The sequence below is a fragment of the Dendroctonus ponderosae genome, unplaced genomic scaffold (assembly GCF_020466585.1).
Source record: "Dendroctonus ponderosae isolate FM_Combo_2020 unplaced genomic scaffold, Dpon_F_20191213v2 Dpon_F_20191213_5, whole genome shotgun sequence".
NCBI classification, from domain to species: Eukaryota; Metazoa; Arthropoda; class Insecta; order Coleoptera; family Curculionidae; genus Dendroctonus; species Dendroctonus ponderosae.
The window spans coordinates 6512346-6525121 of NW_026018715.1; the positions used below are offsets into that span (position 1 = coordinate 6512346).

General features: G+C 33.4%; 3 protein-coding genes across 5 annotated transcripts in view; 1 reads left to right on the top strand and 2 right to left on the bottom strand.

The window, feature by feature from the left end:
- LOC109539547 (brahma-associated protein of 60 kDa) overlaps nucleotides 1–1405 on the bottom strand; it is an 8798-nt gene extending 7393 nt beyond the window's left edge. Inside the window, exon 1 of the mRNA XM_048667032.1 lies at nucleotides 1011–1405. Within this exon, the coding sequence (XP_048522989.1) occupies nucleotides 1011–1025 (15 nt within the window). The 5' untranslated portion in view covers nucleotides 1026–1405. The remainder of the gene's footprint in view (nucleotides 1–1010) is intronic.
- Nucleotides 1–7631, bottom strand: part of LOC109539545 (dnaJ homolog subfamily C member 10) — a 9302-nt gene extending 1671 nt beyond the window's left edge. Inside the window, exons 1-13 of one of the 3 annotated variants that reach the window (XM_019907340.2) lie at nucleotides 7126–7631; nucleotides 5801–5966; nucleotides 5532–5742; nucleotides 5260–5474; nucleotides 4994–5206; nucleotides 4729–4941; nucleotides 4546–4672; nucleotides 4277–4489; nucleotides 3998–4212; nucleotides 3743–3937; nucleotides 3535–3671; nucleotides 3267–3471; nucleotides 2472–3141 (exon numbers count right to left, since the gene is read on the bottom strand). In XM_019907340.2, coding sequence (XP_019762899.2) covers nucleotides 2926–3141; nucleotides 3267–3471; nucleotides 3535–3671; nucleotides 3743–3937; nucleotides 3998–4212; nucleotides 4277–4489; nucleotides 4546–4672; nucleotides 4729–4941; nucleotides 4994–5206; nucleotides 5260–5474; nucleotides 5532–5742; nucleotides 5801–5966; nucleotides 7126–7127 — 2328 coding nt within the window. In that variant the 5' untranslated portion in view covers nucleotides 7128–7631 and the 3' untranslated portion in view covers nucleotides 2472–2925. Of the gene's footprint in view, nucleotides 1–2471; nucleotides 3142–3266; nucleotides 3472–3534; nucleotides 3672–3742; nucleotides 3938–3997; nucleotides 4213–4276; nucleotides 4490–4545; nucleotides 4673–4728; nucleotides 4942–4993; nucleotides 5207–5259; nucleotides 5475–5531; nucleotides 5743–5800; nucleotides 6111–7125 lie in introns of those variants that run through there. The other 2 variants (XM_019907341.2, XM_048667030.1) reach the window with 2 other exon arrangements.
- Nucleotides 7632–9292: 1661 nt separating this feature from the next.
- LOC109539549 (mpv17-like protein) overlaps nucleotides 9293–12776 on the top strand; it is a gene marked incomplete in the record, with an annotated part of 5350 nt that continues 1866 nt past the window's right edge. Inside the window, 3 exon segments of the mRNA XM_048667038.1 lie at nucleotides 9293–9658; nucleotides 10814–11004; nucleotides 12750–12776. Coding sequence (XP_048522995.1) covers nucleotides 9586–9658; nucleotides 10814–11004; nucleotides 12750–12776 — 291 coding nt within the window.

Genomic DNA, 12776 nt, shown 5'->3' on the forward strand with positions numbered 1-12776 from the left:
TTTTTTTTAACTATCTGTTATTTTAGAAAAACTGATGATGGTGGAAAAATACACCGAAACGTATCTTGATTGATAAATAGAGACAATAAATGACTGAAACCCAGGAATGAATTTGATTTGGAATTGAAACACAGTCAGGAAAGTATATACATTAAGAAATATCTAAATAACAAATTATTCGATGTACTTCAGAAAATAGGCACCACGTTTTATAAAAAAAATTAAATTACAACAATATCAAATTATCATCTCAACTCACAAAACAATCCTTATTTCGTAAAATAGCTTTTCTGTTAACCAAATTAAAAAATTCATGCAACTATTTTCTAGATAAGTTCTTGTAAAGCGACGAGTTTCTCACAGACTAAATTTAGAGAAAAAAATTATACTTTCTCATTTGAGAATCCAAAATGTAAAAATTCCCCGCAATATGCCTTTTTTTAAATTTAAAGCTTTCGTAAGTTAAATAAACCCACCCGGTTTGTAACAAATTAAAAAAACTCTTAAAAGCTATAGAGATGAGTACGTATTCAAAAAGCTACGTGTTAAACGATTCAACTAACTAGCGAGATTCGTTACTTTCTTAACAATAAAATGGAGCTCACGGAAATGGGGAAACGTAATTAATTTCGCAATTAATTTTCGAATCAATGAGCAAATAAGTACACACATAATTCAGTGAAGGACTCAACATTCAGCACAGAAGATTACCTTCTATTAATTACACAGATTTTTTTTTGGAAAATATTTTAAATTTCGATTTTTGTTGAGCGAACTAATCAGCAACACTTATTCCATTGAAACCACCCTTACTCCAAAAATTTAAAATGGTCACCAGTCAAGGGTCAGTTTTTATGTTTGCTTAATCCTATTTATAAAGTAGGTACTAAACTTCTTGAACTGAAATTCAAGTTTGCTATTACAGTACAAATAATTTAGTATAGATTGCAAGCATTACTTGGTATTATGTACATATTTAACAATTTCACTTCGCATGTCCTAATACTTACATATTTTCGTTTCATCTGCTATTTCAAATCAATTTAAATATTTCCATAAAAAAAATTCGCGGCTTATCAACCATTCGACGACACGAACACGTTAACAATACCTTTGAGGTTTGAATGTGGAAAGGAGAGGATTGAATGATTTTGGAAATTTGGCTACTTCTGTACTCGTTCGAACGTTAACGATTTAAAATATTTTGCTGAATACGTTCTTGGTTATATGGAAAAAATGCATTATCAGTGATATTTCAAATGTATGTTTGAAAGTATTAGGATTTTCGCTCCTTTTCTTTCTTTTCGTCGAATACTTTCCTCTATACGCATCTTCAACGGTTTCCGATTTAACCATTATTTAATTTTTTTTGCTTAATATACAGGGTGTCCCGTAAGCTCATGATCAAAAGGGTACTGCGATATTCTTTAGACCAAAAGAAGACGATCAGACCTAACTTTTATTAACAAAAAATGTCTGGCTTCTCTGCTATTGATGATCAAAGTTCTTCAAAAAATTTATCTTTTTTGAAATATCGGGAGAATGGTACGATGTATTTTAGTGAAACTCGCTGTGAATTTGTTCTTATGTAAGACTCATATTTTGATGAAACAATCGATTTTAGCCGTTTTGGACAAGTGGTGAATTCTTGAGTGTCGTGGTACAAAAACTACCAGAACTTTTTATTTGTCGGATGGAATCGACTCATTTTTTTTAAGTGGATGCACTAATCATTTATTCACAATTTTGTGCTCTTTGTAAAATCTTGCAGCATTTATAGTTTTTGCGAAAAAAAATATTTCTGTTTCCTTGATACTTAAGAATGTTAAATGCAAATATCGTGATACGAGGCATAAAATTATTGTCAATCAATCTCACAAATTTGTTTTTAATGACCTTTTCGAATGAAAAAATGAAAAGTGATAGCGTACGCGTTTACGTGGCGCATATTTGCAGTAAATGTCTAGCATTGCTAAGTGACTAGAAAACAGACATATTTTTTTACGCAAAAACTGTGACTGCTACAAGACTTTACAAAGAGCACAAAATTGTGAACAAATGATTAGTGCATCAACTTAAAAAAAAAATTAGTTGATTTCATCCTCCAACAAAAAAATTCTGGTAGTTTTTGTACCACGACACTCAATAATTCATCACTTATTCTTCCGATATTTCCAAAAAGAAAATTTTTTTCAAGAACTTTGAGCATCAATAGCAGAGGTGCCAGACATTTATTGTTAATAAAAGTTATGTCAGATCGTCTTCTTTTGGTCCAAAGAATATCGCAGTACCCTTTTGATCAGGACCTTACAGGACACCCTGTACTATACCTCCAATCTAAACTTGACTACTGCAGTATTTGAATTTGTAAAAACTTTAAATTTTGAGCGCCACATATCAAGAAAAATAAAATTATCTTCTGCATCATACAGGTTCGCTTAACATTCGAGATTTGATCTAGATATACAAAGGAAGTGCGTTTTTTTTTATTAGAACACTCTATTATTATTGAACAAGCAAAATGCCTTTCAGATGGTATATCATGTGCTTATACCTACATATTAGGCACCAAAATTACGGATCAAAAAATAAATCATATGAAAAGTGTGAATTCTAAGATCACGGGCGATTACAGAAGTAGCCAACTTTATTCCCTATATACCATGAATCATGTATAAGAAATTGGTTAGATGGAATTATAGAAAAAAAACTTTCGTCACTGCAAAGAAATTCTAAAGATTTAAATTATATGGTACTTGTCTACTCCTGACTAGAAAAAAACGCTATAAGCCCCACATTCGACAAATCAAATGCCTGTAAGATACCTACCATTAAAACATGATAAATCTTCCGGTTAGTTATACTGAAATGCAATAAAAAAGGCAGATCGTGTTGATGCTTACATGAGATTCTGCATCTTGAAAATTACAACTCGTCGTGCGAGTAACTCCTTTTGTGTTTCTCTAATAAGTACTTTACTTTTTGTATTATTTCATTCGCATTTTGACTATCTATTTCAAAATGTTTTTGCGGGGACATGTACAGTCTCACCGCCGGGTACCCAGAGACTCCTTGATAGCCACAGAATATTCGGTGAGCTTCGCAGTCGATTTTGGCTGAACGCACTTTTCCATCGAGCCTCTGAAAGTTAAATAATAAAAATATCAGAAATACGGTTTATATCTGCAATGCGCAAACAAAATATTTCGGATGCACGTAAATAGCCTGTTTTTGAAGTCCCAGCGATTGACTTGGTGGATGCTTACTTGAGCTACAGTCCTAAATTCAGGTTCAAAATGAACACAATGAGAACACCACGGGGCGTAAAAATCCACCAGCCAAGGCAAGTAGAAGTTTTCCGTTAAAATTTGCTCTTTAAACTCCGTTTCAGTTAAAGAATCTACTTTGGAGGGCAAGAATCCAATTATCCATCTTTTAAGCGAAACTGCATCTCTGTGACCATTATGTATGCTGGAAGATAGAAAAACCGTTTCAGACGGTGCATCATTGTTAGAGAATTAACAAGTAACTTACGCCACAGTGCTCAAGCCTTTCGATCCTAAGGGATACAGCCGTATTGTCGGGTATCCTCGAATATTTTGGGAAGAACACAGTTCCTCGTTTGCAACACAATCTACTTGAGCAATAACAATGTTCTTCAGTTCCGCAACCTGAAAAATTAAGGTATAAACTATTTTAAGACCTACGTCCACAAGTCCTGTGGATAGTGTGAGTATCTTACGGATTTAGCTAATTTCCTATACTCTGGAGCCAATTGCTGGCACGGTCCGCACCAAGGGGCAAAAAAGTCAACTACCCACATTTCCTGTGCAGACTTTCTAGCCAACAAGCTAAAGTTGTTTTCATCCAATTGCTTCACTAAGGGATTGATTGCGTCTTGGATGAATTCCACAATTGATCCTTCATTTGGAACACCCTAGCACAAAATCCGTATGATGTCAGATTTTTAAGGCATAATCTAAGTATCTACTGTTACCTGAAATCTTTGAACGCTACTTCTATTGTATAAGACCATTGTGGGATAGGAACTGATCGATTGGCTGAAACAAAGTTCTCTGTGTAAAGTACAGTCCACAGTACCAAATTGAACCACATCTGGCTCAAAATGTTGGCTGGCTTTGCGAAGTTCAGGGGTGAGTCTTTTGCAAGGTGGGCACCAAGGGGCGTACCAATCGATATACCATGGAGTGCCTTATAAAGCATATAAATCTTGTAATGAAACAATCAATTTCTTGGAACTTTTAATTCAACTCACCTACTTCCATTAAGTTGTGAAAATCCGCAGGGCTCAGAGCATGTAAGTTGGTACTCTTGGTGCTATCCCGAGCAAAACTTGCCACTTCATGCAACACGTCCCTACCTTGATGAACTTCAAAGGCACCGCCCTGTTTTATTACACACCAAGTTGGGTAACGGGCTATATGGAGAGTCGCGCAAAGTCCGGCGCTTTTTCCACAGTGAATTAATCCTGAAATATATCCAGATTTAGCACATTGAGAACATACTACTTCCATTTAAGCTGACCGATATTAATATTCGAGATTAAAGTGGGTAGTCGCTTTAGTTCCAATTTCAAATCCGTCGCCTCTCCTAAGTAGAAACAGATTAGCCAAGGTTTGTCAAAGGACATTCGCAATTTCGTTCGCAAATCCTACAAAAAATGCCAATAATTGAGTCAAAAAATTCCATCAATTTAAACGTATTTACGTGAAATTTCTTCTCGTCCAGCAGTGGCGGAGTCGGTAAAATATTTAAAATTTTGTCCAAGATTTCCTTGGAGTCTGATCCTTCCACTATATGCACTTCAGGGATATTGGTTGCGTCTATTTGCCAAAATATTATGGGCTGCTTTTTAAACGATTCTGAAATTTTCTCGCAAAGTTCGCTGTCTTTAACAATGCCAACACTCAATAGGCCTTCCTGAAACGAATTTTTCTAATATTCGCTTCCAAACTGATCAAGGTAAACATACCAATGTCGCAGAAATTTTCGTAATAGTATCCTTTTCCGGGCAGTTATAGTTATCATTGCTGCACAAAAACAGAACCCACTGTTTCTGTTTCAACAAAGGCCAGTTGTTCTGGTCAATATCTTCTATATTAACATGAACTTTTGAAAGTATATACTCTTCCAAAGCCTCCAAAGTTTTAGAGCCTCTGAATTTTTCCCCATCATAAATGTGAGCCTGAAATTTCATCTGTAATTTACTTAAAATAAGAATTATCGGTGATGACATACCTCTTTTTCATAAAACAGCAGAGTGGGATACGCTTCGATGCTGAGCTGGTAGCAAAGTGGGTAATCTTCTTCGCAATTGACCGCAGCTATTCTGACTACTCCTTCAAGCTGAGAAGCCAGTTTTCTCCAAATTGGAGCCATTTCATGGCAGTGATGGCAATGCGGGGAGTAGAAATTGACAAACCATGCTTGATTCACATCCAATATGTTCAATTCTATAAATATCAATTAATGTTCATTCATTGTCCATTGGCAGAATAAGTTCAGCTTACCATAATCCTGTTTGCTCAATGTTACTATGATCGGATCATCGTCATAGATGCCAAAATGATCCTTATAATATGAATAACTATGATAGCTACGTTTGTTGTTGTTAAACTCCGAATCTCCGTGCAAATCGTACTCTTTTCTGGACGTTGGATCTTTAAGGATTTCATAGGCCTTGGCAAGCTGTATGAATTTCTGTTCAGCATCTGAATCGTCCTAAAAATGTTCAATAATGCCAAAGTATTCCTATTAATCACTGGCTGCAAAAGCAAACCTTATTTTTATCTGGATGCAATTTAACTGCCAGAATTTTGAACGCTTTACGAACTTCCTGAACTGTGGCATCTCTCGGTACGTTCAGTAGCTTGTAGTAGTCAACTTTTTCATCACAATTGGTTAATGAGTACAGGCAGAATAGAACTACGTATAGTATCACATTCCTAGAATTCATTTAAACATGCCCGTGATGAAACTGGTGAGTTTTTGAACGTGGAATAGAAGTTCTTCCTGGTGCTTTACAAACACGAGTGGTTTGGCTCAATTTTTGTTCTAAATACTCATTTCATGTTGTTTAGTAGCTAAATATCGACACAACAAGAATAGGCGCATGAATTAGAAATGGAGGTATTTTGTCTTGAAACTAAAGCCCGGATAAGAAAACATTTCTTGTAGGAAGCTCAGGACGCGCAATAAACCATCCATGTCAAAGAAAAGCAAATTTTCAAGCCAAGATTGTGTTTGTCGCTGTTGATAAAATTATTGACCAATTGACCAGAGAATTGAATTATTGAAAGTTCATTCTTATTAAGTCCCGTTTTTATCAAATATTCCGCACTCAATTCTCATTTTTTTAAAGAAAAACTCGGATGCCAATTTTTACGAAACACTGTCTTGATTTAGAGCGATGCTTGACTAATAGCCGAATCAAATATTTGAAAAAAACATTTTTTTTTAAGGCTAAAAGAAAGTTACCAGGGTTCTTATACGGACCCAGAGCAAAAAACTAGAAAACTTCAAAGTTTAATGTCTTGAATGGTGGTAAATGGTGACGTAAAAATAAAATATAATTAAAACATGTTGAAAAAGTACCGTTTTAGTGAAATTATAATTTTTGTTTTAAAATACAAAATAATTGGATGAACCTGCTGGGATGTTATGAGGGTATTTGTGTCCTGCTCAATCTTTGTGAGTGGCAATCGCAAATCCCCATGAGTACTAAATTCTAGTCAGTTTCTTCTTTTCTGACGAGGGACATAACGACACTGATTGAAAATCAATCTGTTTTTGAAACCAGAAATTGTCGTATCCTTGTTTAAACATGGGTTTCTTCTCATTTGCGGATAATTCAATAAGTTGCTCCTATATTAGTATGTATTCTGTATCGGAATGTATCTGCATTTGTACTCTGAGTTTGACTACTTTAAAAAAAGGGTTCTATTCTATAATTTTATATTAAATCTTGCCCGGTCCCCCTAGCGTTATTAAGGGACCCCAAAATCGATTTTAATTTTCCAAGGGCCCCCTGAATGATCCGAGGGACCTCTTGGCATCCACTAATCTACATGAATGAGAACCTAGTAGAATGGGATTTCTACTTACATGTTTGTAGTAATTCCTCTTGTAAACTACATCAACTACATTTATAAATGTTCACACTTTTGGCACTCAATTTCACTGATTTCGGAAGCTGTAATGTTCGAAAATAAAAGTTTAATGACCTTTTTCCAGCAGATGTACTGACGTGGGCTTTAGTATCACCTTACAACGAACTAAGGTTATTAGATTGGGTGCGATTTAAGGCATTCGTAAAAATTGGATGTATGCTGTAATTAAATCACTCTTCAGAACACGACTTAATCATTTAAAACAGATTTAAAACACAAATTGTAAAATTGTGTAGCCGGCAGTCAAACTGTCACATTGATAAGAGAAAACAGTAGGATGTCTGTTGTAGGATAAACAAAACATTTGTCTTTTGATCAGAGATTTCTGATTGGATTATCAGTTCGTCTTTTGAACATCCTGTATTAAAAGGAGATGGAAATCGAATCGTTCCATTAGGACCTGGGAAAAGAGCATTAAAGTCTTTATCAAAATGCAGCCAGCTAATCCAGGTTTTAATATACAGGGTGTTGGATAAATGGAACAAAATTGAATGTTTTCTTGTAAACTTACTTTACTTCAAAAAAACATTCCTAGAGAGCATGCTGTTGCCTTAAAAAAACGTAGTACTATTTTTACCTTATTTAAACGGTGTAGTTTAGAGTTTAATTCGAAAAATTCAACTATTTAATAAACTAAGCAAAAACACTTATAAGCACTTTTAAAAATTGTATTTGCAATTATGTTCAGTGTTCTTAAAGCGATATGTGAACGTTGGACGCAAAGGCACTTCTTAAAAGGCAAATGCCATTTTAAATGTTTTTTCCTAAGTTTATCAACTAATAAAAATTATAAACTTTCGCGTAGTCAATCAGGTTTTAGTATTACAAAGAAAAGGTTTTATTATTTGGGGACACGGTCGGTTAGTTTTTAAATGTTTCCGTAAAGTATTTTAGTATTTTGATGAGAAGAAAAAGCAAAACAACCCAATAAAAATGAACGAATTAAAAACATTAAAATAATAATTCATACAACAAATAAAATAGTACAAATAATACGTAAAACACTGTTTTACCAAAGATTACTAGAGGACAAAAATTGGTATAATGTCCTAGTTTAGGGCCCAAGTTAAGAACAATTTTCGACCACTTTTCGCCCAATGAAGTTAGTAAACTCTTCATGCCGAAATAAAAAACGAAACATAAAAACTGTAAACAAATTGCTTAAAAAAAAAACAGGCAGTTAACCGAAACTAACTCAAAATAACTACAAAACGTGTCTCACGAAAAAGTACAAATAAATTATAGACGTGGCAAATGCACAAAGATTTTCGAACTGGGTCGCCATGACGTCTTTGTGATAAAGACCTCATGCCGTTCTCTAATTTCGTCTGGAAAAGTAGTGAGCTTCAATTAGCCAAAAATTGGGATAAATACATTTCCCCAAAAATACCACTAGGAAAAGTGATTAGAAAATAAATGTAAACTCGAAAAATCAATCATCTAGCCAGATACAAGTACTTGTTTCTGGTCTAGCCCTGGTATAAAATAATGGTTCTTTTGCATAAAATATTACACCAAAAAAGCGTTCCAATATATACAAAGTGGGCGCATTTTCAGCACGCTTCTTCGAGATAGAAAGTGCCCAAAAAATTCACAAAATATGACACAAAACAGCAGGACACATTAACTAACAAATGCATTGACACTAAAATTAAAAAAAACAGGTGTAACAATTAATAAAATCTGGAAACAGGACTCAATCGCAATCGTAAAACTGCGTTTGCAAAAACGTAATTTATATTGGGCAAAAATGTTTTCAAGCATAAACATGATTGCTTAGTGCAAGCGACATCATTTAACAATAAATAATTTGCGGTAATGCTAATTTTTTGGCTGAAACACAGTGCTAAGTTCCAGACTTTAAAACCTTTGGTGTTTTCCCACCGACTTTGTAATTCATCTACAAATTTATACTTTTGTTTATTATATTGTAATGCCGTAATTTAAAGTAAAAGCCAGAACACTCGCTTATGCACCAAAATCAATGCTACTAAAGTAAATAATAATAGAAGCGCATAATTAAACTGTTTCCGAGTGCTCGGAATCTCTACCTAATGAACTAAAGACCCAACTGTGACGTCATTGAGTGAAACCCACGTGGTTGTCAAAATCAGCTGGTTTGACGTCAAAGAGAACGTAAAATAGTTCGCAATGTTACATTCAGTTATTGAGTGGAAATTGGCAAATATATCTGGATGTCGTAATAGATTTTGGCTGTTATATTTGTGCAGACTTACAGACGACAGTTATTCAGTACAAATCAGTGCTGTTGGGTTCTGGGGAAGAGTTACATCCAGTGTCAGAGGGCTGAAAGTTATCGGGGCTGTTTAGCTTAAAGTAATAGATAAGAGCAATAAGAATAAAGTGGTGGTGTGTGGAAAATCAAACAGCAAAAATGGTTGTTATATTTTCAAGATTCGCAGCTTTTACTACCAGACACCCAGTGGTTAGGGGTATGATTGCGTATGGTAAGTAATGTTGTACTATATGTAACATACCAAACATTTAATGTTTCTAAGAAGATTATTTAGCTAAAGGGCTACTAATTTAAAAATAAAGCCTTCCAGCTAAGGGCACAGGGTGCCTAGAAGTCGTAATGTTCACTATTAATACTTCGCTCCTTATAAACATACATTAACCCCCAAAGTTAATAAAACTCGATATTAACTGCAATTCAATGTATGAATGAAATCTTAAACCCAGTTCCAAAGAAAGTTAGATGTGTAAGCGTCCCCTTTACATCCACACATTCACTGAAAGGGAGTTGATTTCAATGTTCCAATGGATTGAACCTTTCCCATTTTTCATGCAATTGAAAAATGCATTTTGTTTCATGGAGTAGTGAAAATATCACAAATGGCTACTCAATTTACATTGACTTCGCTATTCAAAAGTCATTTAATTTTAAGTATAGAACGTTAAATAGTTTCCATTAAAATGGAACAAACATACGGAGATAGTAATGCTGAAAATTCCATTGTAATAGTGGACTTTGATATTTTACAATGTACCTCACAACATTGGGTGATACGTTGCTTGAAAAATTAATAAACTTTAAACTGTAACAAAATATTTACTTTGAAAAAATATATGAAAGGCTGATTCCATTTGTTCATGTTTCGAGAATCAATTGTTGTTTTGTATTGTCATTTTGTACAATCATTGTAGTTATTTATTATAATCTTTTGCTGCTAATTGCAAGTGTTTCTAGACACAAAATCATGGAAAAAATAGAAATACTTTGTGGCGTTTTCCTATCAATATTAAGTAATTGCAAAAATAAATATTACTTTAAAAGTTAACGATTTTCAAACGAAGTCGTTATATCTAATAAACAAAGTGAAATATGTTCTGGGATTTATCATTAATATCTAATAAATCCAAAGCAGAATTCAAAGGAAAATAATAGACTCCAAACACAATAATTTCCCGAGTGGAAAATGTATTCCTTTCATAATTTCATTCATTCGTATCAGTAGTTTCTAAGTGCATTGTGGCCATAAAAATATTTAAAATTATTTTTTTAAGCAATCATCCATATCATCACATAATGCAAATTGTTTGATTTCAAATCATGAAATGAAAAATTTTAATTGCAAGTTTTTCGTAATTTTCTCTGTCAGGTACATTATGGCCTACTTCATGTCTAATTCAACAAACTATGGCAGGAAAAACGATCGAAAATTATGATTGGATGCAGGTTCTCAGATTCAGTCTTTATGGAGGCCTATTTACAGCCCCGACTCTGTACGCTTGGATAAGAATATCTAGTAAACTCTGGACAGTAACATCCTTTAAAACATCAGTAGCCAAAGTAAGTGTCTTTGACTGAATACATAATTCAAGATTCACAAATTTCACTTCTCAAAAGAGTTCGGCTTTCGCGGCCATTGCTTGTAACTGGTGAGATTTTCCGGAAAAGGGGAAGAAGTTTGGTTCCCGAATGGTGCCCACCAGTTAGCTTTAGTTTTTTAAATCGCCATTTACTGCAAAAGTTCAACTAGATTTTACTGCATACTTTTGTGAGTATATGGGATATTTAAGAAAATAGAAAAACATATTCTCGCAGTTTAGTCCGTTGTAGAATGGAGGAAATGCTGTATAAAATTGAATTATTCATACATTAATACAATTGAAAGTTGCAACTAAGTATTTTAGCGGAATATTTTTAAAACGAATAATAAGAAATGCGTCAATAATACAAATTTCATTGGTAAACAAAATATAAAATATTAAAACATTTTTTTTATTATGATAAAACTAATCGTAATAGTAAATATTCAGTTTTTATTAAAAAGTATATGATGTTTTCCAAAATACATATTTTCTATGTTTTAAAACTGTTTCGATAGCGAGTTGAATATTATTATATTCAAAATCGTACATGATATGACACAGAGCATTGCTATGTTTTCAACAAATCGTTTAAAACAGTGTGGCTACCGTAACTTTTTCACATTCAACGGCTTTCGTTGGCAAAAAAAACAAATGTAAGTAATTTGTGTTAGTTGAATCGCACTTCCAGTTGGCAGCGCAGTTCAATATTAATGACGATTTAATAAAAAGTTCAAGCTACACATTCATATCAGCCAATTACGCAGCTCAAAATTATTTTTATTGAAAGATTACGGACTGCAGACATTAGACCTGATGCTTCGTCATTTCTACGTTTCCAAAACGGAATTCCAAATTAAATCATGTTAATATTATTATTTACTATTGCGCCGGCAAAACAAGCTAGATTATTAACCGGATAATACGTCATAAGATGCAATTGCCAGTTACTTTCCATTGGCAAGTTGGCATAGTTTGGAAATGCATCATATATTTATTACACTCAAGAGGCCAAAGATTGCTTTATTCGGGAGGAGAAAATATTACCATTCATCATCTTCCCTTAGTGAAATTTTAATCAACTGCTAATCATTAATCAGTAAAATTTAAATATTTTAAATTCATTTTGAGATCCTACGTTTAAGCCAAATATGAATAGAAAATATTCAGTGCCTATTTAGTTTTTAACGCTCATGAAAATTAAGGGTTTTTCAAATTAATTTCACTTTAATGTTAAAACTATTTATTTTGGTTTTACACTTATGCATCTTTACTTTACTTTATTTTTTACTTTAAAAACTTTTATTTAAATAAATTATTCCAATACTTTTTTGTCTATTACTTGAATATACATAAAAACAGTTCCTAAAATGGGGACATACCATTCTTTCCATCGAAACAATGATCAAAATTATTAATGAGAAGTAGGATTTCTAAAAAAATCAGCATGAGCACGTCACCGAGTTATTTTCGTCTTCGTTTTCGAAACTTTTTCAATCAACTTTATTTTTGTCTTAATTGTGGACAGTCTGTTTATTTTAGTTGTTATTTCCAAACAGCAATTTTACAAAGACTTATTATGCTTTGATGCGGATGTTCTGCAGTTTTACAATAGAGGAATGAAGTGTTTATCCAGTGTACAAAGTTATAAGCCAACAGCATGATTTAGTTATAAACCAAAAGAATAATTGATCATAAAAATAACTGTCATTAAAACATTTCTAGGCTTTGGTTGAACAAGTGACTTATGGC